Source organism: Pteronotus mesoamericanus, unplaced genomic scaffold, assembly GCF_021234165.1.
Source record: "Pteronotus mesoamericanus isolate MK-2021 breed Mesoamerican mustached bat unplaced genomic scaffold, CSHL_Meso_final contig_1018, whole genome shotgun sequence".
In the NCBI taxonomy this organism is placed as follows: Eukaryota; Metazoa; Chordata; class Mammalia; order Chiroptera; family Mormoopidae; genus Pteronotus; species Pteronotus mesoamericanus.
The window spans coordinates 3,630,613-3,658,217 of NW_026555002.1; the positions used below are offsets into that span (position 1 = coordinate 3,630,613).

At 62.6% G+C, this 27,605-nt stretch overlaps 2 protein-coding genes across 4 annotated transcripts in view; one reads left to right on the forward strand and one right to left on the reverse strand.

Annotated features, from left to right (window-relative positions):
• The window catches only part of NGEF (neuronal guanine nucleotide exchange factor), an 81,811-nt gene extending 66,388 nt beyond the window's left edge, over window positions 1-15,423 (forward strand). For both annotated transcript variants that reach the window (XM_054571358.1, XM_054571367.1), the window contains 10 exons: window positions 2,816-2,976; window positions 4,169-4,321; window positions 5,513-5,642; window positions 7,958-8,032; window positions 10,271-10,360; window positions 11,192-11,355; window positions 11,826-11,981; window positions 12,590-12,669; window positions 13,207-13,311; window positions 14,555-15,423. In XM_054571358.1, coding sequence (XP_054427333.1) covers window positions 2,816-2,976; window positions 4,169-4,321; window positions 5,513-5,642; window positions 7,958-8,032; window positions 10,271-10,360; window positions 11,192-11,355; window positions 11,826-11,981; window positions 12,590-12,669; window positions 13,207-13,311; window positions 14,555-14,745 — 1,305 coding nt within the window. In that variant the 3' untranslated portion in view covers window positions 14,746-15,423. The remainder of the gene's footprint in view (window positions 1-2,815; window positions 2,977-4,168; window positions 4,322-5,512; window positions 5,643-7,957; window positions 8,033-10,270; window positions 10,361-11,191; window positions 11,356-11,825; window positions 11,982-12,589; window positions 12,670-13,206; window positions 13,312-14,554) is intronic.
• SNORC (secondary ossification center associated regulator of chondrocyte maturation) overlaps window positions 1-22,524 on the reverse strand; it is a 252,871-nt gene extending 230,347 nt beyond the window's left edge. For both annotated transcript variants that reach the window (XM_054571426.1, XM_054571427.1), the window contains exons 1-3: window positions 22,351-22,524; window positions 17,565-17,747; window positions 17,302-17,450 (exon numbers count right to left, since the gene is read on the reverse strand). In XM_054571426.1, the coding sequence (XP_054427401.1) occupies window positions 17,341-17,450; window positions 17,565-17,747; window positions 22,351-22,423 (366 nt within the window). In that variant the 5' untranslated portion in view covers window positions 22,424-22,524 and the 3' untranslated portion in view covers window positions 17,302-17,340. The remainder of the gene's footprint in view (window positions 1-17,301; window positions 17,451-17,564; window positions 17,748-22,350) is intronic.
• Window positions 22,525-27,605: the final 5,081 nt, after the last annotated feature.

Consider the following 27,605-nt stretch of genomic DNA (forward strand, 5'->3'; position numbering starts at 1 on the left):
GTGGAACCGCAGCATGTGGTTCCCCTCCTGCCCTCCAGGGACCTGGGGTCGGCCCCGCTGTCCTCGCCCGCCACCTCCTCCTGGAAGCGGCGTCCTTGTTGGCGTGAGGGACGCAGCCCCAGCGTCACCTCCCGGGACAGGCCCTTCAGACCTCTCTGGCCAGAGCACCTCCAGGAAGCGTGGTCCTGTGAAGGCAGTGCCCAGAGGTCAGATCGCTGATGAGCCCGCGCGTCAGCAAGTGCTTTGAGAAGAGCTGGCTCCTGGCTGGGCGCTTCCTGCTGGGGACCGTTCCCATTTTGCACGTAGGGAAACTGAGGCTCAGGGGTGAAGCAGTTCTCCCCCACGGCAGAGGCCTGGCTAACTCCAAGGCCAGGCCTTGGGCTCTCTGCAGCTCTGCGGCCTGTGGCGGACGTCCAGCCCGTCGCAGGCCTCGCCGGCCTCCCACCACCCGGGCTGACCCCGCTGAAGAAACGGCCAGAGTTCACCTGTGACCCTTGAACACCGAGGGCCTCACCCTTCGCCAGGAACCCACGTGGGAGTGGGCTTGGCGGTCGCAGGGGTGGAAAATGCCACGTGCGACGTGATTATGGGCAGCTATCCAAGGGAACGGTCGAGCGCTAGGGGTGCCCTGGGAAACCAAGCCGCCATTCTTAAAATCCGGTCAGGCTGACTGAGGGCTCCCCGGGGCCCCATCCTGTGTGAGCCCAGCCGCCGGGTGAGCCTGCCGTGCAGACAGAGGGCCCCACGGGATGGGGTGCAGGCGCTGCGTCCCTACAATAAGTCACACACTCACACACCTCTTCCCCTCGGCTCCACCGCGTCTCTCCACCTGCCCTAGTGCAAGGTCCCCCTACCTGCCCTGTCCCCACTCCCCGGGGTAGTCAGCTTCGGGGGCCGCGGGGAGTTGGCCGTGTTCACCGCTGGCGCCCGTGCCTAGCCCAGCAGCACCCAGCAAATGCTTGTGGAACGAACAGATGCGCAGTGAGCGAGTGAGGGAAAGAAGGAAGGAAGGAAGGAAGGAAGGAGGGCCTGGGACCCTGCCAGCTTCACATCGCCACGCAAAGGCTTAAATGACTAAGAGTCAAAATAATACTGATAAGAAAAAGGCAACCTTCTTGATGTGGCAAATAATGTGACATTAAAATGAAGACAAACAGCCTGGAAAACTAAAATTCCAGATGACTAACCGCCGATAAACAGAGAAAGAGGAGGTGAGTGTGGTGGCGAATGGGGCTCAGCCGGCTCCGATTGGCCGAGATGCGGGCCCCACCCCGCTGCCTGTCGGCGCTGGAAGGCCATTTGCTCCGCCCACTGCCCCCGACTCCCTGTCCTCCATAGATCAGGACAAAGGCGCCATCGGCCCAGGGGGCCATGCATCACCCCCTCTGGCGCTGCGTCTGGGGCCTGGAGTTGGACCCTCTCCTCTAACACTCGTCCGGATCGGCTTTGCAGTGGTTGTTGTTTATTGTTTTGTTTGCTTAGAACTTATGAGCTGTAATGCCTTGACATTCTCTTAAGAAACTTAAATTTAGCAGCAGGAAAGTGACTCCATTTCCACATCAGTCACAGAGAAGCTTCCAGGGAGCCTGCTGCCCGTCACAGCCTCAGGCCTGCCAGGAGGGCTTGTGGGAGGGAGGCGTGGGGCAGGCGGGACACTGGGGTGGACGCCGGCAGAGCCGGGGGCCTGGGGGGCCCGCGCTCTGTGCTGGGGCCGCAGCTCTGCCATACCAGCGGCCAGCGTGCGGTGCCATCCGTGGCTTCAGGGCTGTCAGGAGGCCAAGCAGCCGTGACCTGCGGGCCATCACAGAGAGGCCAGAGCCCAACTGGTGCCTCATCTCCCTGTCTTGTGGCAGCTGCAGACACCGAGGACCTGGGGGCGGGGGAGGAGGTGGCTCTGGCTGCTGCTGGCGGCCCATGGCCTGTGATTGGCGGCCACCCCGGACTGTCTCACTGTTGCTAGTCCATTCATGCTGTTAAGTGCCCCCACTTACCAAGACGTCACTTGCCCTAGAGGATCTCGCCTGGTCAGCCGGCTTTGCTTGGACGCCGGAGTGGCTGCTGGCAGGCCGCCCGCAGACGCCACGCGGCCGGCCCCTGTCTGCGGGTCTCCCACACAGGGGCGGCAGGGCAAAGCCCAGACTCAGGGAGCCCTGGGTGAATCCCCACCCTTCCGCCGGCCAGCGGTCACCCCCGGGCGCTACTTAACCTCTGCACACTGTCTCCTCCTGGTAAAACAGCAGCTTCCTCTGTCCTTCTGGGGACCCGTGAGGATTGAATGAGACAGGGCCCGGTGCTTGGAGCTCACGCCCATGGCTCCCACCTTCCCCCTCCCTTCCCTGTCTGGCCCTTCCCTTCCCTTCCCTGCTCACAGCTGCAGTTGGCACGATGGCCTTTGCTTGTCTGGACACCGATGGGGAACAAGCGTGAGCCCCTCTAGCACTGACTTCCCGCACCAGGAGCCAAGCCTGTGACCCTTAGCAGCCGCCAGGCTCCGCGGTGTGGCTGGCCTCTGGCGCTGACACCAGTTTCGTATTTGGGACGCTCAGGTGGCTCCGGTTTTCACAACCAGAAGCCACGAGAGTGTCCTCACAAAGGGCGCAGCCACTGGGCCTTCCCCGCAGAGGGTAGCCGTCCCGTCCCCTCCTCACGCCCGCTGGTCCGCACTCGCTTTTCTTTTACTACCTGGAAGGCCCTCGCGCAGCCTCTTGGCGTCTGTCTGCGAGCCGGTGGGCACCCTCGGGGGCCGAGTCCGCAGGGGCCGAGTCCGCAAGGGCCACCACTGTCTCCTCTTGTCCCTCTGCCGGTCCCGGCGCAGGCCATGTTCGAGCTGGTCACCTCTGAGGCCTCCTACTACAAGAGCCTGAGCCTGCTGGTGTCCCACTTCATGGAGAACGAGCGGCTGAAGAAGATCCTGCACCCGGCCGAGGCCCACATCCTCTTCTCCAACGTCCTGGACGTGATGGCCGTCAGCGAGCGGTGAGCCCCGCCCCGGCCCGCGACCCGCGGGGCACGTGCGCCCCATCTCGCGGGGGGCGCGGCTGCAGCAGGTGCCCAGTGCTCGTGACACGGGCTTCTCTACTTCTGTGGGTTGGGAATGTTCTATGACGAGATAGGAATAAACACGTAAACCCAAAGACCCGCCTCCCTCCTGGCAGGGCTGCCAGCCACACCCCCAGGACAGGACTGTGGCCGCGGGTCCCTCCCTGTGAGCACGACTGTCCGTGTGTCCCGCCCAGGCAGGCAAGCGTGCAGCTGGTGTCGGCGCAGGTCCGGGGCGTCCGCCTAAGCTGTTCTTACCCCTAAAGCCCTGGCGGGGGGCGTGCAGAGCCCCGGACCCTGAGGGCCCGGGCAGAGCCCAGCCCGGAATGCGTGCCTTCCCTCCTCCAGCTGGGACGGTGCTTCTGTTTGAGCCCATGGGAGGAAGGGGGACGCTTAGTGGAGGAGGACCAGGCATCTCTTCGCTGATTCTTGTGAAGAAGAAATGAGCTCGGACCATAGTGTTAGGGCAAAAGCTCCATTTTGCCCTAACAGTGCCAGCCTCAGCTTTCGGAGCCTCTGCTCCAGCCCTGCGGGTTCCGAGGCGAAGCCAAGTGTGGAAGAGCTGCTGGCTCTCCTGGACGCCCCGCGTGGGTCCCATGCCGCCGCGCCACCCCCCACCGCCGCTGACACCTCGCCTCTCTGTCCACTTTGGGCTCGGGAGGCTGAGAACCCCTGAGACCCCCTCAGCCTCGGCTGCTTCACCCTCTCTGGAAGCGGGGGCGGGTCCCTCTATTTAAGCGTTCATCTATGTTTTATCAGGGAGCATCCCAAACTCGCAGACTAGAGGCAGCCGTGCAGCGGGCCCACGCGGCAGTGCCTGGGTCCAGCCTGGTCCCCACCCGCCTCCCGAAACCCACAGATCCACAAATCCTTTTCGTCATTCCATTTTATCTGCAAACCCATCCCTGTGTATCTAGAAGATAAGGCCTCTCTCTTGCTTTGAAAAGTAGTCCTACTGCTGTTTCCACCTAAAAAACTGAACAAGAATTCCTTGATGTGATCAAATACACCAGGGTTCCCGTCCTGTGGCGTCTGTCGGCCTCTTCCAGGGACACCCACTGGGGGTGCCGTGTCTTGAGGCCTCGCCCCCTCCCCGGGCTCCCTTACACCCGGCTGCCGCCTCCTGCAGGTTCCTCCTGGAGCTGGAGCGCCGGATGGAAGAGAACATCGTCATCTCAGACGTGTGTGACATCGTGCACCACTACGCGGCCAACCACTTCTCCGTCTACATCACCTACGTCAGCAACCAGACCTACCAGGAGCGGACCTACAAGCAGCTGCTGTGAGTGCGCCAGGCCGCGGGGCACCTCGTCCTGCAGACCCCGAGCCAGGGTCCTTGCTGCAGGGCGATCGCGGCACTGGGGAGACACTGATCCCGAGACGCCCCTGTGTCCAGAACAGCCGCGCAGCCGCGCAGCGGCGCAGAGCTCTGCACGGGCTAGAAAAGGGGGTGTGAGGCCAAGAGGACCGCTCGAGGCAGGAAAGTGGTTTGAACCCGCAACAAAGCAAGGCTGGGCGGGAGGGAGTCTTTTCGGTGGTTGCCCAGCAACACCTTTGAATTTCTTGCTAGTCTGCCCATTTAGTAAACTTTCCTGGGATTTTAGTTGCTGGGATGAGTTTTCAGTCAATTTGCCTCCGTGGGCCCCTTTGCATTTCTATGCCGGTCGCGACAACAGTGCCACCCGTGACATGTTCACGGTCGGACAGGGGAGCGTGTGAGAACCTTCCACGCACTGGCATGTGACCGTCACACTGATTCGCTGGGCCTTTCCATCAAACCACGTCATCCACTGTGATGTTTTAAAGCTTGAGTAAGGTGGTGGGGGCTGTCTTCTGCATTTGGGGTTTGGCATGGGGGTTGGAGGGAACCAGGAAGCCGGTTTGAGGACAGACGTCGAGAAGGTGAGCGCAGAGGAGAACAGGAATCGAGACATCACGGCGCCCGCGGGCACACTGGTGTGGCCGCGAGGGCAGGCTGTCTGGGGCCAGGGGTGAGGCAGAGGGCCCGCGTCCCCACGGATGCCAGGCCTGCGTCCCAAGCCACGGCACCTTCACCGAGCCCTGGCAGCTGCAGCCCAGCCCCTGGCCAGCCCGCCTGCAGACGCGGTGCCCCACCTGGCAGGGAGAGCGCAGCTTCCTGGGGGTTGTCCCCAGCCTCCACTCGCTCCTGTCCCTCCGTGGGTTGACTCTCCCTCAGGCTCCTGCCAGGGACACCACCTGGCTGTGTGTCTGATTCACGGACTCAGCCATGTGAGGCCTGCCTGACCTCCCCCACACAGCACATGTGGCTAAGTCTCTAGAGACCGGCCCGTGAAGCCGCTATTGAACAGTTTATTGTCCATTAAAATAAACAAGTGGACACGTGTCCCGTGCCCATGGGCTATCTGGTTCTTGCGAGGCTGTGGGTAGGGGGAAGCGCCGCCGACGTGCGCCTCCTGTGAGCCAGAGGCCTACGCCGTGTCTGTGTCCCCAGGCAGGACAAGGCAGCCTTTCGAGAACTGATCGCGCAGCTGGAGCTCGACCCCAAGTGCCGGGGGCTGCCCCTCTCCTCCTTCCTCATCCTGCCTTTCCAGAGGATCACGCGCCTCAAGCTGTTGGTCCAGGTACGGCCTCCCCGCCTCGCCCCAACAGGCGGACTGCGCTTGTGGCATCCGGGTCCCCACCAGCTTTCGAGGAAAAATTCCTCAGGTTTGTCTGTCCTACGAATCGTAGATAAGCCCCTACTGGGTGCCAAGCAGCGGGGGACTCCCTTCTCCCAAGGACGCGCATCCTTGGCCGGGGAGAGGTCAGCACACACACAGCCGGGAAGCGGTCATGGCTGTGAGGACGGCGGAGCCGGGTCACGTAATTGGGGCGCTTTCCCGGCCACTGCCTGTTGGGAGGTCCAGAAAGAGTCTCCGATGAGTGGCATGTAAGCTGAGACTTGGCTGACAGGCAGGTGACATTCAGGTGGCAGAACAGACCATGCAAAGGCCCTGGGGCGCCAGGCGCGCAGACGGGAAGGCCTGTGATGAGCCGCGGGGCGTGCCGGGTGCGAGTGCAGATGTGGGCAGAGGCTCGGCGCGGCCCGGCGGGGCCAGGTAGGACGTGGAGCCTTGTCCTCGGGGTGACAGGGACCCGCCGGAGCTGGCTGCCCTCTGTAGCGCACAGAGGGCACCGTGTGGGGAGCACTGGGCAGGAAGGCAAGCAGGTGAATGGGAGAAAAGGCCAGGAAGTGACTCAAGAAAGTAAGATGGTACAGAGGATGGAGGGGACCCTGGAAGAGACTGGTGAGCTGAGCCTCGCACTGGCTACCGTGGAGGGAGAAGGAAGAGAACCTTCTGGTGTGAGCAGCTTCCTGGGGTGGGGAGGACAGCGCGGGGAGCAGCCCAGGGCCGGTGTTGAACCGGCCGAGTCTGAGGCAACTGAGCAGTTGAACATCCGAGTTTAGAGTCAAAGGGAGAAGCAGGGGCCGGGGCGGTCTGCCCTGAGATGCCGTCCAATAGTGAGACCACCAAGGAAGGACAGGGAGGCGTCCCGAGACCCAGCACCGGGACACTCCTTGCCCCAGGAGGACCAGAGGGGAGGCCAGTGCGCAGGCCGCGTGTGCCCGGCTGAGGAAGCGGCGTCGCCCTCCGCTGGCGGCCCGAGCAGGAGCTGGTCGGCTGGGAGTTTTATTCTGGTGAGAAAAGGTGGAGCCTGAACCAAGTTCGTTTGGGCACAGGGGCCCATTCATGACAAGGTTTGGCGGCCCCGCGTTGCGGGGGCCGGGGCGGCATCTGGGAGGACCACAGCCTCTGCCTTGCCGCGGGTGGAGGCCGGCAGGGCCGTGCAGCTGAGACACGTCAGGGCGGCAGGGACCTAGGGCTGGTCTGGCCTTGGGGGAGAGGCTGAGCACCGGGGGAAGACAGCAGAGGCACGCCACCATCCGCTGTCCGCAGGGCGCCCAGCGGTCACTGTGGTGTTCAGGCAGCCACTGCACGGGCCGCTGGTGGGGAGGGTGGGCTCAGACGCACCCACACCTCCTTAGGGGACAGAGCCAATGAGAAAGTACTGGCACAGCCCTGGCCCATGTGGCTCAGCTGGTTGGAGCATCGTCCTGCCACCTAGAGGTTGTGGCTTCGATTCCCGGTGGGCGCACACGCCCGGGGTTGCGGGTCAGATCCCCGGTCCAGGCAAGTACGTTCCCAGGTCCAGACGCGTATGCGGGAGGGAGGCAACCAATCGATGGAGACAACCGATCAATGTTTCTCTCTCTCTCCCTTCTTCGCTCTCTAAAAAGCAGCGAAAAGGAAAATGTCTCTGGGGGAGGATTACAAAAAAGACACGGGCACAGTGAGGGCCAGGAGGCAGCAAGCAGGCAGAGGGTGGGGGGCAAGGCAGACGTTGTAATCCGTAGCTGAAGGTAACGTGAGCATCACTGTTTGATAATCTAGAAAATTTAACAGTTAGGAAAAAGACATTTTGATCCATAAGACCAAAGTTAACAAAGTTTTGGGGTTCTTGCAACTTGGTTTCAAAGGACAATCGCAGAGGATGGGACGGGAAGCCCCTGGCGCCACCCTGAGCGCTGAGCTCCATCCGCTCTGGTCCCTGGTCGCTGGACCCGCCCCCCCGGCCCCCGCACCAGCACCTGCTCACCCCTCGGCTTCAATGTCCATTGTGCAGAGAGGTGTCAGGCTCTGGGTTGGCCCTCAGGGTTCATCCTCATGGGGACCGACTCGGGGTCACCAGCTCAGAGCTGGGCAAGGCTCTGGGTCAGGATGCTGCGCCCCGGGCCTGGCTGAGGGTTCTCCTAGCCTCTGTTGTCACCTGGTAGGGCCGTGCGTGGATGTGTCGCAGCAGCGAGAGGCTGCCTGGGCGGCCAGGGCGAGGAGGGGGGAGCGGAGGAGGCGGGACGGCCACCACGGACACTAACGCAGGCTCTCCCTGTGCCCAGAACATCCTGAAGAGAGTGGAGGAGAGGTCCGAGCGGGAGTGCACCGCCTTGGACGCCCACCGGGAGCTGGAACTGGTGAGCGGGCTTCCTCCCTCCGCGGTTCCCTATAAGCTGTCCCCTGGTCTACAGTCCCCTCGTAAAGACCTACCTTCCTGGTCCTGCTCCCTTGCAGGCGGGCGTGTATTTGGAAAATACAAATTAACTTTAGTGTTTGCTTTTGCCATCCAGGGAAGGCACTGGTCTAGCGGTAGGTCAGGCGGGGCCGGAGCAGAGCGGCGGGCCTCCCTTCTCCACCCCGACAGACGGCCGCCGGTGTGTGATCTGCGGGGTGGACCAGGCAGCCGCCCGGCCCCCCTCCCCTGTTGACCTCTGCCACCCCCCGCAGGCCCGGCCTGTCTCATCACCTGCCTCCTGCAGGCGTCTGGGGCCCTCGGAGGCCCCTCCGTGCCCTTGCCTGTTTCCCGTGTCTTCACTCCCGTGACTGCCAGGGGCTGGTCTCGCTCTCCCGAGCCTGGTGGGGCTCTGCCCTGAGCCCCTGCCCCCGCACTCGAGCTGCAGCTGCCCAGTCTCTGTGAGACAACTCCAGGGTCTCGCCAAGCGCTGGGCTCTTCCTGCCCGGGGCAAGGGTCGGGGGGGTTGGGGAGGGCAGGGAGCCGGCTCTCTGCTCCTGATCCCCGGAAGTTGCCCGCAGGGTCGAGGTCACACGGGAGGGGTCAACGAATGTGTCCTTTCTCCCGTGCGGGGCTCACGTGGCTCCTTCCGGTCTAAAGCGCTGTCTCATGTGTGGGCTGCAGCTGTGAGCCATTTCTTGGCAGCTGTGCGGGGTGGGGAGGGCACACTGGCATGCTAGTGACCCCACAGAGGACGAGCGTGGGTGCTGGGAAGTCCTTTCCACTCCTTGTCCCAGAGCCAGCCGCTCAGTGGAAGGACGAGCCTCCACGGGTGTCGGATGGTGGCTCTAACCCACACTGAGTCACCGGGGCTTCTGAACTTAATGCAGTGGTTTTCCCCGGGCCTCTCCTCCTGTCCCCTACTCGGACCAGCTGGCCGGCACACCCTTCACTTGTTGTGGGAAACAGCGCCCCCCCGCCGGGCTCCTGGGGCAGAGGCCTCAGCCTTCAGCGGGCGGGTCGGGCCGGCCAAGCAGCACCTTTCAGGGCCCTCCGCTCACCCCTAGAACTTCCATGCCTGGTCGGGAGGGAGTTTATTACAGCCGTCCCTGGGCAGCTGACCACGCTGCATCACAGAAGGGGAGTCCAGGGACCGCCGAGGCCTGGGAGAGGCCCACGTGCGCCGAGGGGTCCCCCTGCAGTCACACAGCGTTTCCTGTGGCTTCAGGTCTTTTCTGCTGTCCTCGCCCTTCCTTGTCCTTGTGATGAAAGGTAGACTCCTATTTCTCATGGATTCCTTTTTTTTACAAAGGCTTTTTTTCTCCCCTAATTTGTAAAAGCAATTGTCGCTCAATGGAAAGAATTCCAGGCACTGCCCATAAGCCAGAAGGAGGTGGAGGCCACACTAGGCCCCAACCCCCGGCACGAGCTGGCGCTCCCCCACCAGGCCCCTCCCAGACCGATGTGCGCGTGCGTGCACAGCCGCGTTCCCTGCAAAAGGGATGGCGGCTTGTAACTGGCTCTGTGCGCCACTTTAGTGCATGTAAAGTCGATACGATTTTCAATGATTTCAGGCGGCTTGGTTACATGGATCTAGTAGTGCTAATCAACCCCAGCTGATGGACACTTAGGTCGATGACAGTTTTTCTCGTTCTGCTGCAGGGACCATCCTGGTCCACGCATCTTGGGGCACCGTCCTCCTGCACAAATCCTGGGTGCCCGCTGGGTGCCACCGGACTCTGTTCTGGACCCCTGTGACCTGGTGCAGAATATCGGTTCTTCATAACGAGTTTCCAGAAGTCCCAGGGGATGCGCTGTTGTTAGGCCTCTTGGTGTCTGGGCTGCCTCCCAGGAAGTTGGGGGGACCCTCATGCCCCCTCAGCGCATGGCAGGGCTCGATCCCTGCACCTCGCCAAGCTGGAGGCTTTCCAGCCTACCTTTTCCAGTCTGGGGGGTGATTGAGGACATCTCATTGTTTGAATCTGCTTCCTAACCACCTGACAAGTCTTCCCATTTAGCCTTCGTTCCAGAAGCTGCTGGAGAAGGGAGCTCCAGGCCAAACAAGGCAGCTGGTCCGTCTCAGCTGTGGGCACAGCGTCTGGTCACAGCGATGGCTCAGCCCTCTGGGGCCTGAGTGAGCGGGAGGAAGTGACCGGGGGCAGCAGGCTGCAGGTGGCCTGATGCGCCCTCCTTTCAATCCCAGGTGGTGAAAGCTTGCAACGAGGGCGTCAGGAAAATGAGCCGCACGGAGCAGATGATCAGCATTCAGAAGAAGATGGAGTTTAAGATCAAGGTGAGCCCGCGTCCGTCTGCGTGTCCCCAACCCAACCCGGTGGCCTGGAGCGTCGGTCACCGGCCAGGCCCCCTTGGGTCTCGGTGCAGCATCACTCCCGGGGGACCGTCCCTGACCCCTCGCTGGAGGGCACCCCCAGCCCCGCAGTAGCCAGACCGTCACCTTGGCCTGGACTGCCTTCCGAGAGGCGGCGAGTTTACACGACAATTTACTGACCTTCTCCCCAGCTTTACGTAAAGCTTCCGGCATCAGGGAGCCTAAGAACCTGAGTTTCTGGTGGCCTGGACCTGTGGACACATCACCCCCACCAGAGGTCCCTGAGGCCATGCCGGGGGTGGGAGCTGAGCCCCAGTCGTGGGTGCAGACACGGCTGTGAGCCCCCCAGGCAGCCCTGCCTGCCAGGCTGACCTCTGCGGGCAGCAGCCTGCTCCTCTGCTCCCTGGGACCCCGCCCGGCCCCTGCCCCCGACTCTGCCTCGCACAGAGATGCAGACACACATGCAGAGGTGCCCACATGGACACACAGTTACACGTGTACAGACACATGCTATGCACATGGACACACTTAGACACAAACACGTACACACAGAAGCACACACGGATTCATGCACAACAGGTGCTCCACAACTGCACACGCAGGCACGCGCACACGCACACTCGTCCCCTGGCCCCCCAGGACTCCCCCCTCCCCCCAGCACTGTGCGTGTCCGGGGCCCCGGGCTGCCCTCGCGCACCGTGCCTGCCGCTCGCGACCCCAGCGAGGGCCCCGGGAGCCTCAGGAGCTGCGCAGGGCACAGATCTGACGCCGCCCCGCCCCCCGCCCCCCGTGCAGTCGGTGCCCATCATCTCGCACTCCCGCTGGCTGCTGAAGCAGGGCGAGCTGCAGCAGATGTCGGGGCCCAAGACCTCCCGCACCCTGCGGACCAAGAAACTCTTCCAGGAAATTTACCTCTTCCTCTTCAACGACCTGCTGGTGATTTGCCGGCAGATCCCGGGGTGAGCTCTGGGGGTGGGCGTGCAGCTCGGGGTGCTGCCTGGGGAGGGCACCTGGGGAGCCAGGCCCCCCGGGCCGGGGGAGCGGGAGGCTGGCGGGATGGCTGGGTGCAGCGCAGGCTTTCGGTCAGGTTTAAGGTCAACTCCGATCTTGTGCGGCCGTGGGCCTTTGGACAAGTTTACTTAGCTCCCGGGCTCAGTTTCCCCTCCCGTCCAGTGGGGCTTTAACAGGGATACGGAGGGGCCAGCTCAGCACCCGGCACATAGTGAGCACTCAGCGGAGCGGCTGCTGAAGCCTGGCCCGCTGGCCACACCGTGGGAGGGGCGGCCTCAGGGTTGGGGGGTGAGGGGTGTCCCAGGAGCGGCCGTGGCGGGGCCGGTCCTGCTGGCCGGCCAGGGCGCGGAGTCCCCTGGGACCCCCGGGCTTCCTCAGGACCGACATGCCCCCGCCCCCTGCCACCCGCGGTCCCCAGAGACAAGTACCAGGTGTTCGACTCGGCCCCGCGGGGCCTGCTCCGCGTGGAGGAGCTGGAGGACCAGGGCCAGACGCTGGCCAACGTGTTCATCCTGCGGCTGCTTGAGAACTCCGACGACCGGGAAGCCACCTACATGCTGAAGGCGTCCTCCCAGTGAGTGCCCGCGCTGCGCCCCGCTCCAGCCACCTTCCCAGGCCGCCCAGCACCTGTCCTTCCTGCAGCCAGACCTGGGGGAGGGTTCTTCTCCAGGGTTGGGGTCAGGGTGTAGCAGGTGGCTGTGTGTGTGTGTGTGTGTGTGTGTGTGTGTGTACACACGTGTGTCCCCTCAGGTCCTCAGACGCTGGGTGGGTCCTCCTCCCCCGAGCTATTTAGGGCCCGAGGACCTGGCGGACCAGTGAGCCGCCATCTAGGTACCGCTCTGAGCAGCCAGGCCCCCCGTCCTGCAGCCAAGATCAGTGGGGGGAGACACCCTCCCACCCCCAGAGTCACAGGCCCTGTCCCCGGCCTCCCCAGCTGACACCCCTGACAGATTGTGCCCTCTGAACAGTGGGCCCCTGCGAGCCTCTTTGGCGGTAACTGCGGGGCCTCGCGGGGAGCTCGCCTTCAGGAGGGACTCGTTAAAGTGCGCCGGGGAGATTCCTCAGGGCTCCCCAGCCCGCCGGCTGAGTTCTGGGCGCCCCGCCCTGCCGGGGCCGGGGCAGAGTAGCCGGCTTGGGGACGTGGCTCTGCGGTTGGGGCATCTGTCCTCTTCCCCGTCCCAGGAGCGAGATGAAGCGCTGGATGACCTCACTGGCCCCCAACCGGAGAACGAAGTTTGTCTCCTTCACGTCCCGGCTGCTGGGTAAGTGGCCCTCTGGGACAAGGACGCCTCTGGGCAGGACATGTGAGGCCTCCGTGGCGTCAGCCTCAGGCGCTTCTCGAGCCCGTCTCTCCAGAGGCCTGCACGGCCTGCAGGGTGCCCGCCTCGACGGCCGGGCGGCCCAGGTGCCAGTTGCTAGCCTAGTGCCCGAGGAGGACATTGGTGCGCTGAGCTTGGCCAGCGTTCTGGTGGTTACTGATGGAATGAGCCCCTGGGTCTGAGGTGACACCGCGTCCGGGCCTCCCACCCTTGCTCCGGGGCCTCATGCAGGCTCAGGAAGTTACTTCTGAAGCCCTAATAAGAGCCCTCTCTGCCTGTTCCTCTCTTTACGCATGTCGTGTTTTCTCCGGGTCCCCGGCTCCTCAACCTTATTTTCTCTGGAGCCGAGCCCCCTCCCTCAAAGGACTCCCTTTCAGTTGCTGTAGGACAGGCAGCACCCAGGGTTTGCTGGGTAGGGGGCACGGCGGTGGCGCGGTGACACGGTGATGAGGACGTGCCCCCTCCCTCCCGTCCCTCCAGACTGCCCCCAGGTCCAGTGTGTGCACCCGTACGTGGCCCAGCAGCCGGACGAGCTGACGCTGGAGCTGGCCGACATCCTTAACATCCTGGACAAGACGGAAGACGGTACGGCAGGGGCGGGGCGCGTCGTCCACGGGTGCCCCCAGGACTCTGCCCCGGCCACCACCAGCCTGAGGATGCGCGGGGAGGCCCGGCCCCCGGGGGAGAGGCCGGCTCTGCCGGGCAGGCCCTGGCACGTCCCCGCTCCCCCCGCTTCTCCCAGGGCCCCTGCCCTCCCCGGCCCTGCGAGGGCTGTTGCTGCCTTCAAGCCGGGCCCAGCCCCAGCCCCTGGCCCTGTGCTGTCCCCTCGGACGGCCCTGGGCTTGGCCCACCCATCAGGGTGGGAGGAAGGGCAGCCAGGAACCCTCACCCTGACCCTTACCTTGACGCCAGACCCTGTATTTGCAACAAGCTTCCAGGTGCCCCGTGTGGGCCAAGAAGCCACCCACCCAGCTCCCACCACCCGTTCAGGCATCGGTGCCAAGTGAGGGTCACAGCCATTCCCCCGAACACAATCCCTTGTTTTTACAACAGAATCCCCCAAACCACACGGAGCGCCTCCCCTCCCAGTTCTCCCTCCTCTTTGAGGTCCTGGCTGGAAGGCCTCAGGCTGGTGACCTCCGAGGGAGGCCATTTCGGCTGGTTCCAATCTCCAGGGGCTCGCCGGGCCTTGGAAGAGCAGGGTCCGGACCTCTGCCAACCCCCGCAGGATAAAGCAGCCCCATGCCCCTCCCACGTGGCCCGCAGAGTGTGCCCTGGGTCCTGCCCATGGACCCCGCACTGCAGGGTGATCTCTAGGGGAGGCAGGGAGAGCCAGGGCACTGTGCGGACCGCCTCCCCCTCGGGAGACTGAGAGGCTCGGAGCGGGGTGCCCGACAAGAGGGCGATGTGACCTTTTGGGCCCGGTAACTACCTATCGGCCACCACCCCCATCTCCACTGGCTGCTTGGGTGCCTCTTGCTTTTGGGGCGGCCCTCAGGGTCTCCCGACTTCCATGCGGGACAGCCCAGGATTACTGAGGGCCTGGGAGCGAGTTCCAAAGTCAATAGACTTGGGATGCACCGCGGAGCGTAGCTGGTTACGTCACAGCCACGTGCACGCGCACGCGCTGCTCCCTAGGAAGGTGTCGGGGCGGTGCCTTCTCTACATGTCGGGGGCGGACCCGTCTGGGGGGCTCCAGTGGGGGTTTTCGGAGCACGCACCTCTGGACAGGCCCCCTGGCCTCCTGTGTCCTCCACCGCTGTGCCGGGGGAAGGCTCAGCCAGGCCCCTGAGGGAGCGCCTGACCCGCCTGGCCCTTCCCTTCGCAGGGTGGATCTTCGGCGAGCGCCTGCATGACCAGGAGAGAGGCTGGTTCCCCAGCAACATGACCGAGGAGATCTTGAATCCCAAAATCCGATCCCAGAACCTCAAGGAATGTTTCCGGGTGCACAAGATGGAGGACCCTCAGCGCAGTCAGAATAAGGACCGCAGGAAGCTGGGCAGCCGGAACCGGCAATGACCGCCAGCTCCCAGCCCGGCCGGGGGTGGGCGGGTGAGAGCAGGGCCTGGCAGGCAAACCCATGGACCATGGAGGGGCTCCGGGAGCAGGTGACCTTGTGCGGGAGTCACCCCCACCCCTCATCTCTGCCACATGGTGAATGCTCATGCATCTTGGCCCCTTTGCTTGCAAACTGGAAAAAAGGTGCGCACGTCTTTCCTCTGATGCATTTGCAAATGCGAAAGTGTATTTTAAACAGTATTGTTCCACCTCCCCCTCTTGTCTCTTAGAGGGGGTGGACGGGGACTGGCATGCTCCAGGGGCCTTCCCAGGCACTGGAAGAGGCCCCGGGCCCGGGGTGTGCCCCCAGCTGAGGGCAGGTGCAAGGTGATGATTGTCATGACCCCCTGCACGTGCCCGTCTCTCCCCCGGCAGCCGTTTGAATCCACCAGGCTCACTGCTCTTGCCCAGTGGGCTCGATGAGCAGCCCTTGGTCCCCAGTTTACAGGACTGAGAGACCGGCTGCATCCGCCGCCTCTGCCAGCTCCTGCCCCGTGGCAACACGTGTCCTCCGGTCCCTGAAGGAGCCCAGGTGTCGTAAGGAATGAACTGGTCACTGCATCCTGTATTGGTTATGGTTCCAAGAAAAGCAAATACCATTTTTGGCTGCATTAAAAGAAGCATCATGTATAAAATAAAGGAGGTGAAGTTCTACTCTTTATTGCCCCGCTGCGCACAGGAATGAGGTGTTTGCTTCCAGACAGGGGAGAGGGGCCCCTCCCGGGGCAGTGGAGGAGGTGTACTCGAAGGAGGGGTCAGGCAGCCTCCGGGGCAGAAGGGCGCCTCCAGGGTCAGGCCTCCACTTGTTCGAGGCCTCCAGAAACAAAAGAGGGTCTGGGGGAGCTGGGGACGTGCTGGAGCCTCCAACCAGGGGCCCCACAGGGAGGCTGACTACCAGGCACGGGGCTGGGGCCTCCAACCGGGCCAGTCGTTGGCCTGCGGAGGTAGCGGCCAGTTATCGAGGGGGTGCAGCCCCTCTCCCAGCCCTCAGCCAGCCCACCGTCACCCTAGTTCTGTCCTCGAGGGTGGACGAGCCTGACTGACCCCGCCCAGCCCGCCTGCCCAGGACCTGCTTTATCGGCCAGGACACACTCTCCTCTGCACCAGGACAGGCCTCTGGTTAAGTCCAAGGTTTAGATCCAGTGGGCCTTCGTAGCTCCTTCCCACAGGCCACGGCGTGACCCTTGGCATTCTTGAGACCCAAGGTCCTTTGAAAATTGCACAAACCCTGCAAGACGCACAGACCTGCGGCACCCAGACTGGTGCTCCGGGCTGTACCTGCTCCCTCCCGCCCTCCTGCCCTGGCCCTGGGACCGTAGCCACACCTGAGTCCCCAGGACTGAAGGAGGTGGGGGTGGCGGTACTTCTGAGCCCTGTGCTGCTGCGGGGAGAGGGGCGGGGGCGGGGGCGGTGCTTGGGACAGAGTGGTGGGGTTGTGCGCAAGGCCTGGCTGCTATCGGCCTTCCTTTTGAAGCTGGGAAAGAGCCATGCTGTCTTGGACCAGGTGCTCTAAGCAGGGCTTTGGCCACTGGAGGTTATGTGAAATGAAGTCATTTAAACATTTCCATGAAAGCTGGTCAGGTTCTTAACAGTCCTTTATGAGCAGAAAAGTGTACCCCAGGATGTGCTTTGGGCAGAGTGTGCGTGGGCACCGCGTGCACTCAACTGGAGTATCCAAGAGAGAACCCGCCTTTGCAGAACAGGCGTGGCCTGCGGATCAGGGAGCCCAAAGGGGCCAGACAGGCGCTGTGACAACGACACCAGTGGGAAGAGGAGGGGGAGGGGCAGCTCCCTGTGCCCAGCGCCCACTCTAGGGACCTCTGGGGGCCCAAGGTGTTTTCAGACAGTGTCTCCTCCAGGTCTCCTCACTCGGAAGGGCCCTTGGGGGGCGGGGACAGGACACAGTTCTGGCTTCTTTCCTGCTGCGCCCAGAGCAGCCAGCCACTAATTTAAATCTCTCTGAATTATAAACGCTAGGCTTCCTGGGAAATGTGGAAGACCGAGCATGATCAAAGCCGGGGAGCCAGGGCCAAGCTGGGGGGGTGCAGGGAAGAGGGGCCGTCGGCGCTCGCATCCTCGCTACGATCCATGGAGCTGCCCTGCGTGGGGCTGCCGTGAAGCCGGGCCTCGCGGGCCACCTAGGACGGCGGGTACTGGGCCAAGCTGACGGCGCCTGGGCTTCACCCCTGGCTCGTCCAGCCCCTGGGTCTCCCTGGGGTGGAGGGGTTTCCGCGATGGCCACCCGGAAGGGGCAGGCAGGAGGTGCCCTGGGGAGGCGGAGCCGAGGGCGCCAGGCCAGGCCTGGCCTCTGCTCTGAGCACCGGATGCACCAGTGCCACATGGGGAGGGGAGGAGGGGCGTAGGGGTGGGGGGGTGCGGGGGCGCGGGGGCGGGGTGGCCAGCCCTGCACACTCACGGCTCCTGCACGTTCCTGGGCCACGTGCACACCCGCGCGCGGGTCGTGAGGTGTCTCCCGCCCCCGCTCGCCGCACATTCAGGCGCGGACACACTCAAGACCCGGGTGCGCCCGGCAGGAGCGCGGCCCCTTTATTCGCTTCAGGAGGCGGAAAACTTTCTCAGCGCGACGACCACAAGTGCCAGCACCACGCAGGTGGCCAGCAGGGCGGCGATGACAATGGCCGCGATGGCGCCGGGCCCCAGCGAGCCTGCGAGGACGGAGGGCCGCGTCAGAGAGGGTCTAAGCCACCTTTCCCTCCGCCTCCCGTTCCCCCTGCACCCGGCCTGCCCGCCCGCCCCGCCCGCCGTGTACCGCCACGTACCGCCACCATGGTCCAGATGCTCCCGCGGGGTGCTGTCCTCGGGGCTCGGCGGCGCAGTGCCGCCCGGGGGGCCCGTGGCCGCGGGCTCCCGGGCGGGGCTGGTGCTCTCCAAGGGGCCTTCTCCAGAGGGCAGCTCGGCGGGCTCGTTCCACAGCGTGGGCACGGGCTCCTGCGGGCCCTCGGCTGCAAGGCCAAGGACAGGCGCTGGACCTGGGCTGCAGGCCCTCGGGTGGTCCCCCCACCCCCACCACGGAGGCAGCGCTGGGTTTGGGGCCCCTGGAGCGCAGCACTGTTCCAGCCTTCCCATGTCACAGGTGAGGCGACCGAGGCTGAGGGCCTCCGCGGGCCCCCAGAGCCCCACTGCCTCCAGGCCCCCAGGGAAGACAGGTGGATGGGGGGAGCCTGGGGGTGTTAAGGGACCAACAGTCTGAGAAAACAGCTGTGAGAACCGTGGACTGGCGGCGGATTAGGGGGTCACGGGACACGGCACCTTCTCTCCCAGCGGAGCCTGGGGTCCCCCGTCTGAACCCATGGGCTCTGCAGGCCTGGGTGAGGGGACACTCGAGAGGGACGCTCCCGCAGGGCAGACACAGGCCAGCGTCCGCCCTGGAGAAGAGGCCAGGGAGACGGAGCAGTGTCCCCTCCAGGAGCAGGATCCCTGCCCACCCCAGGCCACATGGGGCCGAGGGCACCCCTGCGGCAGGGGGCGGGCCGCGGGAGAGACAAGGGCCCTTCCAGGGCTTTCCTGCCACCGGTGCCACCTGGTGCAGGTCGTGAGGTAGCCCCGCCCAGCACAGATTCAGGGGCGGTCTTAACATAAAGGGCTTTTGAAAGGGGCACGGTCACGAAAGACCAAAGAAGACTGAGGAACTGTTCCGGATGAGACACCGAGGACACGTGGCCACCGGATGCGACGCGAGCCCTGGATGGGCGCAGAGGGGCTGCTGGGGGAGCGGGGCTCGGGCAGCGGCATGGCGCCCACTACCGCCCTGCCGCGGGCAGGCGGCTGGCTGGGTGCAAGGACGCCCCTGTTCCTGCGCACCTGGTGGGGCCACGGGCGCGCCTGCTGCTTACTCTAGTGGCTCAGCAGGCAGGCAGGTGGGTAACAGACAGGAAGACAGAGAAAGCACACATGGCAAAATGGTGGACGCCAGTCAATCTAAGTGAAGAACCTACTGGTCGTTGGATTATTCTGGCAATTCTTCTGTAAACGTAAAATCTTTTCACAATAAAAAGGGATCCGGCTCCCCCCGCCCTGCCCCTGCGGCCTCTCCCAGGCCGCGGCTGGCCTGCTTTGGAGGCTCAGCCGAGGCTTGCCTGAGCTGGCGCCCCTTTTCCAAAAACACCCCTGGCAAGAGGACTCCGGGAGCCAAAGGCGCCAGCACCCACTGGGTGGGGATGATAGAACTTCCCTGTCCCGGGGCGCAAGGCTCATCCAGTGGATGTGAAGTTGTCCCCGTGGGGTGAGCAAAGTGACCCCATCAGGCACCCCCTGCCACAGCCTGGGAGGGCAAGGGCCTGCAGCCACCAGCCAGGGAAGGCCCCGGCCCCAGGCAGGCCGACCTCAGGCTCCCGGGGAGCTGGGCAGAGAAGAGGCCCGAGCGTGCCCACAGCTTGGCAGGTCCCGAGGCCCACCCTCCTCCTCACAGACTGTGGGTCTCCCCAGACAAACGGAGAAACCACTGGCCCCCACCAGCTCCCCGCCCTGCCGCAGGACTGCCGGCCCGAGCTCACCTCCAACAGCCGGGCGCAGGGCCAGGGAGGCCGCCGCGGGCTCCTGAGGACCCGGCCCAGCTGACCTGGGTGGCGTCTGGGAAATCAGCCCTGAGCTCACACGGCGAGCGACAGGCCCCATGGCCCTTGGGAGGGCACGGGCTCAGCCCCTGGAGCTGGCCACCCTCTGTCCTTGGCCAGAGCCCGGGAGCCGCCTCTGGGGAGGCTGGGCCCCCAAGCAGGGCAGCCAGTGGTGCGCCCAGGCCCTCTCCCCGTCTCTGCCCTGTGACCAGCCTCACTCCGCAGCTCCCTCCAGGCCCGGCTGCTCCCTGCGGGTCCCTGCTCAGAGTGCCCTCCTCCAGCCTGTCCTGCAACACCCAACCAGTGGGTCAGCCCCTGAGGCGCGAGGGGCTAAGCCCGTGGGCTTCCAAACCCAGTGCCCCGGGTCCGATCCTGGCTCCGGCGCACTCTCACCCGGGGACCCGCCCCCTTTCCCGGCCTGTGAGGCAGAGCTGGACCAGGCCTCTCACAGCCGCGCACACCAGTGACTACGCCATCATCGCCACCATCGGGGCTGCGTGTCCTCGGGCTCTCCAGCATCAGCCACCCGGCCAGACACAGGCCAGGCCGCCCCGCGTGCTGTGTGCCTGCTGCAGCTGACTCGTGGGCGACCCCCACAGGCTGGCCCAGCGCCCCGGGGCCAGCCCGCTCCCTGCCCACCCAGGGGGGTGCCCCAGCGGCAGCCCCCAGCACAGGGGCGCAGCTGCCAGGGAAGGGCCGACCCATCCCCTCAGCCCGGTCCAGCTGTCTCCGCGTTTTCTCAGGGTGCTGTGGTACGAGGGGAAAACAAGGGTTCCAGGCAGTGACCTACCTCCCCCCCGCCACGGCCATCATTGGGCACTGCCAGCGGCTGGACTGGCCCCGTCTGTGGAGGGGGAAGCGGAGCCAGGGGGAGGGACCCCCGAGAGCACGGGCACAAGGGACGAACCCGCGGGCACGTAAGGCGAACTGTGAGTGAGTCAGCCGCAGTCACGTTAGGTGGGGACGGAGAAGGCAGAGGGCCCGTGATGAGACCCAGGCTCCAAGGACCGGCGTGAACAGGGCTCTGCGACGCCACAAGGGGAGCGGGAGAGTTGGGGGCCCTGTGACACAGGCCTGGGCACTGTGGGCACTCCCCCCACCCCCAGCCGCCCTGCCTTTAGGTAAATACGTTTGTTTAGCGCTTGCTCTGACCACAGGGCCCCGAGGCCAGGCGCCCCTGCTCACAGACGGCCTTTGTACAGGCCATGAAGGGCCTTTTCATCCCCGCCCTGGCCTCCCGCCTGCTCAGCCCGGCCTGCTCCCCCTGCCCCAGTAGCTGCGGCCACAGGCGGCCAGCGGGGAGGGCAGCAGGCCGGCCTGGACAGCAGCCACAGGGCTGCTCCTCCCTGGCCTGCCGGCTGCGGGACCCCCGCCCACCGATCAGCGGGCAGGGGCTGCGGGGCCTGGCACGCACCTCCCAGGATGGCAGGAAGCAGAACAGCCAGCCAGACCCCCAAAGACTCCAGGAGGAGTTGGCCTGTCCCTCTTGGTCGGACACATGGAAAGAGATGAGGCCAGCTGAGATCCCTGGTGACGCCAAACACGAGGCTGCCCCCCCCCAAGCATTCCTGTGGTGGAGGACGAAGCCCACCCACCCAGGCTGTGTATGCACAGCGTGACCCAGCGCCTCTGGCTGGCAGCCCGGGCCGGGGAGCTGGCTGCTCAGGGCGCAGGAAACGGGGCAGGAGCTCCCTGGGCAGCCCGGACCTGCCGGGCGGGACAAGTGTTCCACTGAGGGGCTGTGGGGTGTGGGGGCTGCGCGTGTCACATCCCAGGCCCAGGCCGTGGAAGGTGCCACCTCACACTCTCGGTCACTCCCCTGATTCCTGGGCACTTCTCCCACCCAGAGGGAGCTCAGCGGCACTTTCCCAGCCTGCGTGAGGGGTGCTTCTGCCCCACGGCCACCCAGCAGAGCTGGGACGTTTACACGGTCCCCTGACATTGACCGAGCACCGCCCGATGCCTGGCTCATCCTGAAAGTGGGGTCTTAACTCGGTTGGCCTGCAGCCCCGTGGGGGAGGCAGAGGCACCCCGGCGGTCACCCTACCGTCCTACAGATAAGGAGGGACACAGAGATGCTGAGAAACAGCCAGGAGGGGCCTGAAGCCAGGCAAGGCTGCTGACGTCTTCCTCGGGCATCTGGAGCTTCCCTGCATGTAGCTGTCCCCTCAGGCCTCACCTCCACCCCGCAGCCTCTCTCCCCAGGCCAAGCTCGCTCCCCTGCTACCCAGGTGCCTCCCCACCCACCCACAGACCCATCCCCAATGCCTACAAGCAGGGAGGGTCCCCACCCCGGGGGTCCTCAAGCACGATCCTTTGGCTCCATCACGGCCAACAGAGATTGCTCTCTTCCAGGAGAAAGACCACCCGTGACCCACCTGTGCCTTTTCTCTTTCAGGCTTCGAGGCCAGCCTGGGCCAGCCTCTCCCCGCTCAGGGCCCATGGCCATGCCCGGCACTGGGGTGAGGTCCTGGAAGCCTACCGCCCCGAGCCTGGTGGGCCCCCCTCTCTGGGCCCCGGACCCCGCCACTTCGCCTCTGTGTAGAGCCTCAGTCCCGCGTCCTGGCCGTTCCCCTGAGGAGTCGCCCGTCCTTGGCGCCCTCTGGAATTTGTCCTGATGTAGGAAGGGCACCTGGAGCTTCACTCTTAAGACTTTTCAGAAAACCAGCAGGGGACACCATGCAGGGTTTGAAAAGTCAACAGCAGGGCTCTGTCCCAGGGCCTGGGGTCTCTTGGCCCCTCAGCCACATGCCCTGGAAGGCTTCAGATTTTAGGGTGCTGGAGTTGTCCCCTTGTCCCCAGGCAGCTAACGTCCCCGTGGCTGCCAGTCCCCGACTCCTGCCATCTGTCTCGTGGGAGCCCTCGGCTGACCAGCCCCGCGACGCCCCCTCTGCTGTGAAGGACCTCTGCCTCTGTGCATTCCAGAATCTGGCCCAAGGCGCTCCTTGGCCCCGGGGGGCTCGTGGCAGCAGGCCCCGGGGAGCGCCCTTACCTGTGAGCACCGCAGGGGCAAGGACCCCGGAGAGGAGCAGCAGCGCCATGCGCAAGGCCAGGGAGAATGCCATCCTGGCCTGGGTACGTGTGGCCGGCGAGCAGGACGCACCGAGGACTGAGCTGGTGAGCTTCAGGGCAACCGGAGCGAGGTATCAAAGGGCTGGGAAGGGTTTTCATCAATGCAAACTCTGTCCTCCTGGGACACCGTGCCCGCCCCCCAGGCATGCCAACACACACACACACACACACACACACACACGCACACGCACACGCGGCAGCCCGAGCAGACTGCTTTCCTGACTTCTGGAGCAGCCCCACCCTCGGGAGCAGAGAGGAAATTGCTCCCTTTCCCTTTCTCTCCTTCTCTCCTTCTCTCCCTCCCTCCCTCCCTCCCTCTCTCACCTCCACGGACAGAAGACTCACCCAGGGAGCTGGAACATGCAGATGCAGCAGGCACTCTGGTTCGGGGGGTGGGGGGGTCGTGGATGTGGCCAGGAATCTGCACTTCAACCCCGAGGGCCAGGGGCTCAGGCCCGGGAGACTCGGCCCTGGGCCGCCGGCACTTTTGCGCTCCGTATGCCAGGCCAGGAGCACTTTAAAGCAGTTTCAACCCAAACCCTCTGGCAGCTCATGTCTCTTTCCCCAGAAACTCATGTCATTAAATACTGTGTGTCCCCTCTTCATGCTCTCTGTTCTCCCAGGTGACTAAGACTTGAAATGCCACCTATGTGTTCGTGGCATGTGTTCTAGCCTGGGTCTGGCCCAGAACTTCAGTGCCGCGGCCCACGGCCTCACCGACAGCTCCGTGGGTGTCTAATGGGCATCTCCGATGTAACATGTCCCAAACCAGCCTTGACGGCCTTCCCCCCGCCTGCCAGATAGCCTGGCCATGCCACCAAAAGTCATCAGAAGTCCCACTCTTTTTATCTTACTCCCCGCACTCCCGTACGGCTCAGAAACTACTGCCAGCACCCCCTACCTCCCGCCCTTCGTGGCTTCCCACTGCTCTCTGAACAGAAAGCCGCCCCTCGGGCTCTGTGTCCCTGCCGGCCCCCCACCCTGCCCAGAGCTACCCCTGCCTCCCGGCCTTTGCTCCGCTGCCCTCCCTGAAAGCAGCCCCTCAGCCCGTTCATTCAGCGGCTCCTTCTCATCGCCGTTCAGGTCTCAGTTCTGATCTGTTAGCCTCCCATCAACTTATCACATCACTTCTAATTTCTTCTGAGCACTTAACATTTACATGAAACTCTCGTTTTTGCTGTCTGCAATTTTTTTGAGGACTAACATATATACTGTGAGGTATACGAATCTTACGTTTTATCGCTTGATAAACTTTAATACAGGTGTACATATACCTGTGTAAACCCCACCCAAAACAAGAGAGCACATTTCTAACACGCCAGCAGGATCCCCACCGGCCCTCCCAAAAGTGACATTCTGTCTTCTGTCATCACAGATCAGTTGTGTCTACCCGTGGACTTCACATGAATGGAATCATACGACATGCACTCTTTTGTTCAACACTGTGAAATGCAGTCTGATCACTGAATTGTGTTCAAACGCCTCCATGTGCCACGACTCACCCACCCTTCTATCCGTTTTGTTCTTTATCTGTGTCCATTTGGGCTGTTTCCAGGTGCGAACTCATTAATATGAATACAGCTCTATGAATATTCTTGGACATGAATAGTCCTTTGGTGACCGTGCACCCTGAAGCTCTTGGTCGTTTATCTAAAGAGCAAACTGCTAGGTCCGAGGGCAGATCGAGTCTAGATTCTGCAGACGCTGCCCCACGGTTTTCCCAAGTATTCGTTCCGATCTCCAGTCTCATCAGCAGCTGCCCTACGTCCTCACCAAAGCCCTGCTGCTGCCTTTTCATTTCTAGCCATCGGCTGGGTTCGTAGTGGTGTCTCGCTGTGGCAGCGTGTCCATGACTAATGCAGCAGAGCACTTCTTTGTATTTATTGGCCACAGGCATGGCCTCTTTTGGGAAGGGCCTGCTCAGTGATTTTTGCCTACACATTTCCCATGGTGGCCTATTATTTTTAGGAGTTTTGCGGTGTGTTCCAGATAAAAACCCTTCATCAGATATCAGTTACAGTGCCTTTAGATGAAGTGTTCATTGGTTGTTCATTTCTTCCCACCACGTAAGTCCCAGGACAGTAGGGACCGTGTCATGTTCGCCAATGCATTTCCAGAACCCAGCCCCGTGCCCAGCACACAGCAGGGACTCAGTATTTGCAGTCTGTCGGCTGGGATTGGGGGGATAGATTTAACTGTGAGCATCTTCTCACTGTTCATTTGTCTGTGCTGTTGATGGCTCAGTGTCCTACCTTCCCTTCCTGCACCCTGCAAGGTAATGCAGCAGCATAAGCACAGGCGGGCCCCCAAATCACACTCCGGAGCCTGTCCTGCCAGCTGACTTCCTGGGAGCATCTGCCGGTGGGAGGCACAGCTGGGAGACAGAGGGTGGGGACGGAGCAGGGCCTCCTTGCTGCCTCGGGTTGCTCACAGCATCTCTGGCAGGGGCAGCGGCGCCAGCTACAGTGACAGTGACAAAGGGTCGGGGGAGGGGGCTGCCAGGAGAGGCCAGAAGGGGTCCCAGACCAGCCTCCTTGGTGGACAGGGCTCTGGCCTGGCTGTGATTTTCCTGTCCCCGCCCCATGGCTGCTGCCAGCTTCCGAGCAGCAGCTCCGCATTTATGGGGAGCCTTGCCTTCCTTTCTTCACTCCACCGCCCCTTCGAGCAGCCTCATGACAGCTCCCTGTGTTCAATCTCTTCCGCCTGCAACACCTGCAGTGGACTCTGCGGCCTGGTGCTTGGCTCCTGGGCGGGTCCCAGGAAACAGACCCGCAGGGATATGTCTCCGAGCTTGGCGTGCCACCCCACGGTTGAATGCAGGGTTGAATTTTTCCTCCTTGCCCATGGAAATTGAGATCTGGTAACGTATGGCACGCCGCATGTCAGGACTGGGTTGTTTAGCATGAAGTGCCTGTTGAAAACAAGGCTCACAGGACCACGTAGAGGCTGCACTTGTCGTTTACAGGGTGTGAGGATGATCAGAATTACAGTGAAGCCAATCGGCCACATTTTACTGTGCTGGCTGTTCGCAGAAAAAGACAACTTCAGGGATTTAAATGTTAAGGTCAGGGCATGCTCAGAGAACTAGAACATATCTATGTGAGTCGTTTTAAAAAATCTGTCATTTCTCATAACTGCAGGGCATAAAATCAGGCCCCATATGTGCTGGGGTCGCAGAATTACAGCCTTACATTGAATCCACAGCCACAACAACTCTCCTAAGTGACATTTAGGGCGCCAACTGGGAAGACGACCTTGGGGTGTGGATCGAGGATGTTTGGGTTAGATGCAAACAAATCGGAGGATCTTCCCACTCACAAATCCACAGGCCTCTCCCGCCCAAGCAGTGGGCTCTCCTCCGGTCTGACGACAACAGCCTTTTCCTGTCTGAATGATAAACCACCTCATCTGTTAAGTAGCCTCCCGAGAGGGAGCCTGTTCGCCACACACACCCTGACAGCCCCTCGCTGCCGCCACGCCCGTCACTAGAAGCAAGGAGAACGGGCACAAAGTCTGAGCCAGGAGGAAATAAGGGCACGCTAAAACAACTGCTGATTATTCGAGGAATGCCTTAGTCAGTACTCAGTAAGGTCTTACTTATTCTAACAGAAACCTGGAGAATCTGTGTGGGAATGAATTCTAAGGTGTTAGACCAAGTAGACAGGTCATGAGCAACCTCAGATCAACCCCGACGTCCTGACAGGGTACCCTGAACTCAGTGTTTAGCTCAAGCCTCTAGAACAGCGTCAGCCAACGTGCTACAAGAATTTTTAAAGAATGCCCTACATTCTTAGTCAAGGGCACTGACTTCTTTTCCCTTAGACTGTCAAATAAAATAATGACAACAGCCAACACAAGAGCCGCCAGGGTGAATGAATCAAAATTATCCCTGTTTTTTGTGTCGGGTCGATAAAAAACACTTTTTGGTATGCTGCAGAATTTTAGGGGTTAGTTCCTCTGTGCCGTGTGATGAAAAGGGTTGAAAATCGCTGCTCTAGAAGCAGCTCCAACAGCGTGGTTGGTTGACTGTAGCCCAGACTCAGCAGTGGCCTGGATTCAGGAGGAGGGAAGCGGAAGCCTTAGGTCAGAAGGGTCGCTGGGCTGGATTCACCATAGGTGACTCACACACTCACCTCTGTGACGCCTGCTTGGTCGGTCCCAGAGCACATGCCACTCGGGCACCGAGAGGTGAGGCGCGTGGGTAAGGCGGCCAGCCTCCCTAAAAAGCTGCGTGGGCTGTGCGCTCTGCAGGCCAGGGGTGACAAGGACAGGTCGACTGACTTCAGTGGGAGTCAGACCGGTGCAAATGCCGCGGTGAGTGTCGGAGACAGGGGTGCCGAGAGTCTGGCCTCCTAGGAATGAAACAGACCGGCGGCCTGCGGATGCATTTCTTGCTCTGTGAGCGCGGACCGGCGGGCGGAAGTCTGCGCGCAGCTCAGTGGAGCACCGAGCCTCGCACCTGGGTCCCAGGTCCAGAACGTCTTGGCAGAAAAGGAAGCAACTGCCCTCTAAGAAAGGGCCCAGCCAGCCGGACCCAAGTGCGGACAGCGGCTCCTCCAGGGCAGCTGTGCCCTGGGGAAGGGAAGGACACACACCTTCAGGGGTCTCTGGACACTGGGTGTGTGCTGACACTGGTCTCTAGCTACCCCCAAATGCACCAAAATGAGAGCATACGGAATCGAGTAGCAGACAGCGTTGCGGCCCGAATCCCTCCCTCTCGCGAACGTGGGGCGGGGCTGCCCAGGGGCAGAACCTGTCCTGGGGAGCCATGCCGGTGTGAGCCCCGGCGCACACCAGGCGCCTGTTTTGTCGTTCCATCTGATTTCGGTTATAAAAGGCAAAATTTAAGATAAAATTATTAAGAATTTCAAGACAGTGAATTGTATTTGAAATAATAAACCACAGTAAAGGGCAAAAAACGGCAATGTGCTCTCAGGCTAGACAAGTCTGAATTACAAAGATTACCTACCGCATGGTACTCGTGTGCACACAGGGTGCTGCGAAAGTCGTTTTACAGTTGTCCCTATGGAAAATAATACAGTAATAACACCAAAATAAACTTTCACAGACGCACAACTGTAAACCTACTTTTGCCTCACGCTGTTATTTTTGTAACGTTTTGTAATGTTTAAACGAATACTGAATTCTAGTTAGAAAAAGCCTGTTTTTCACAGC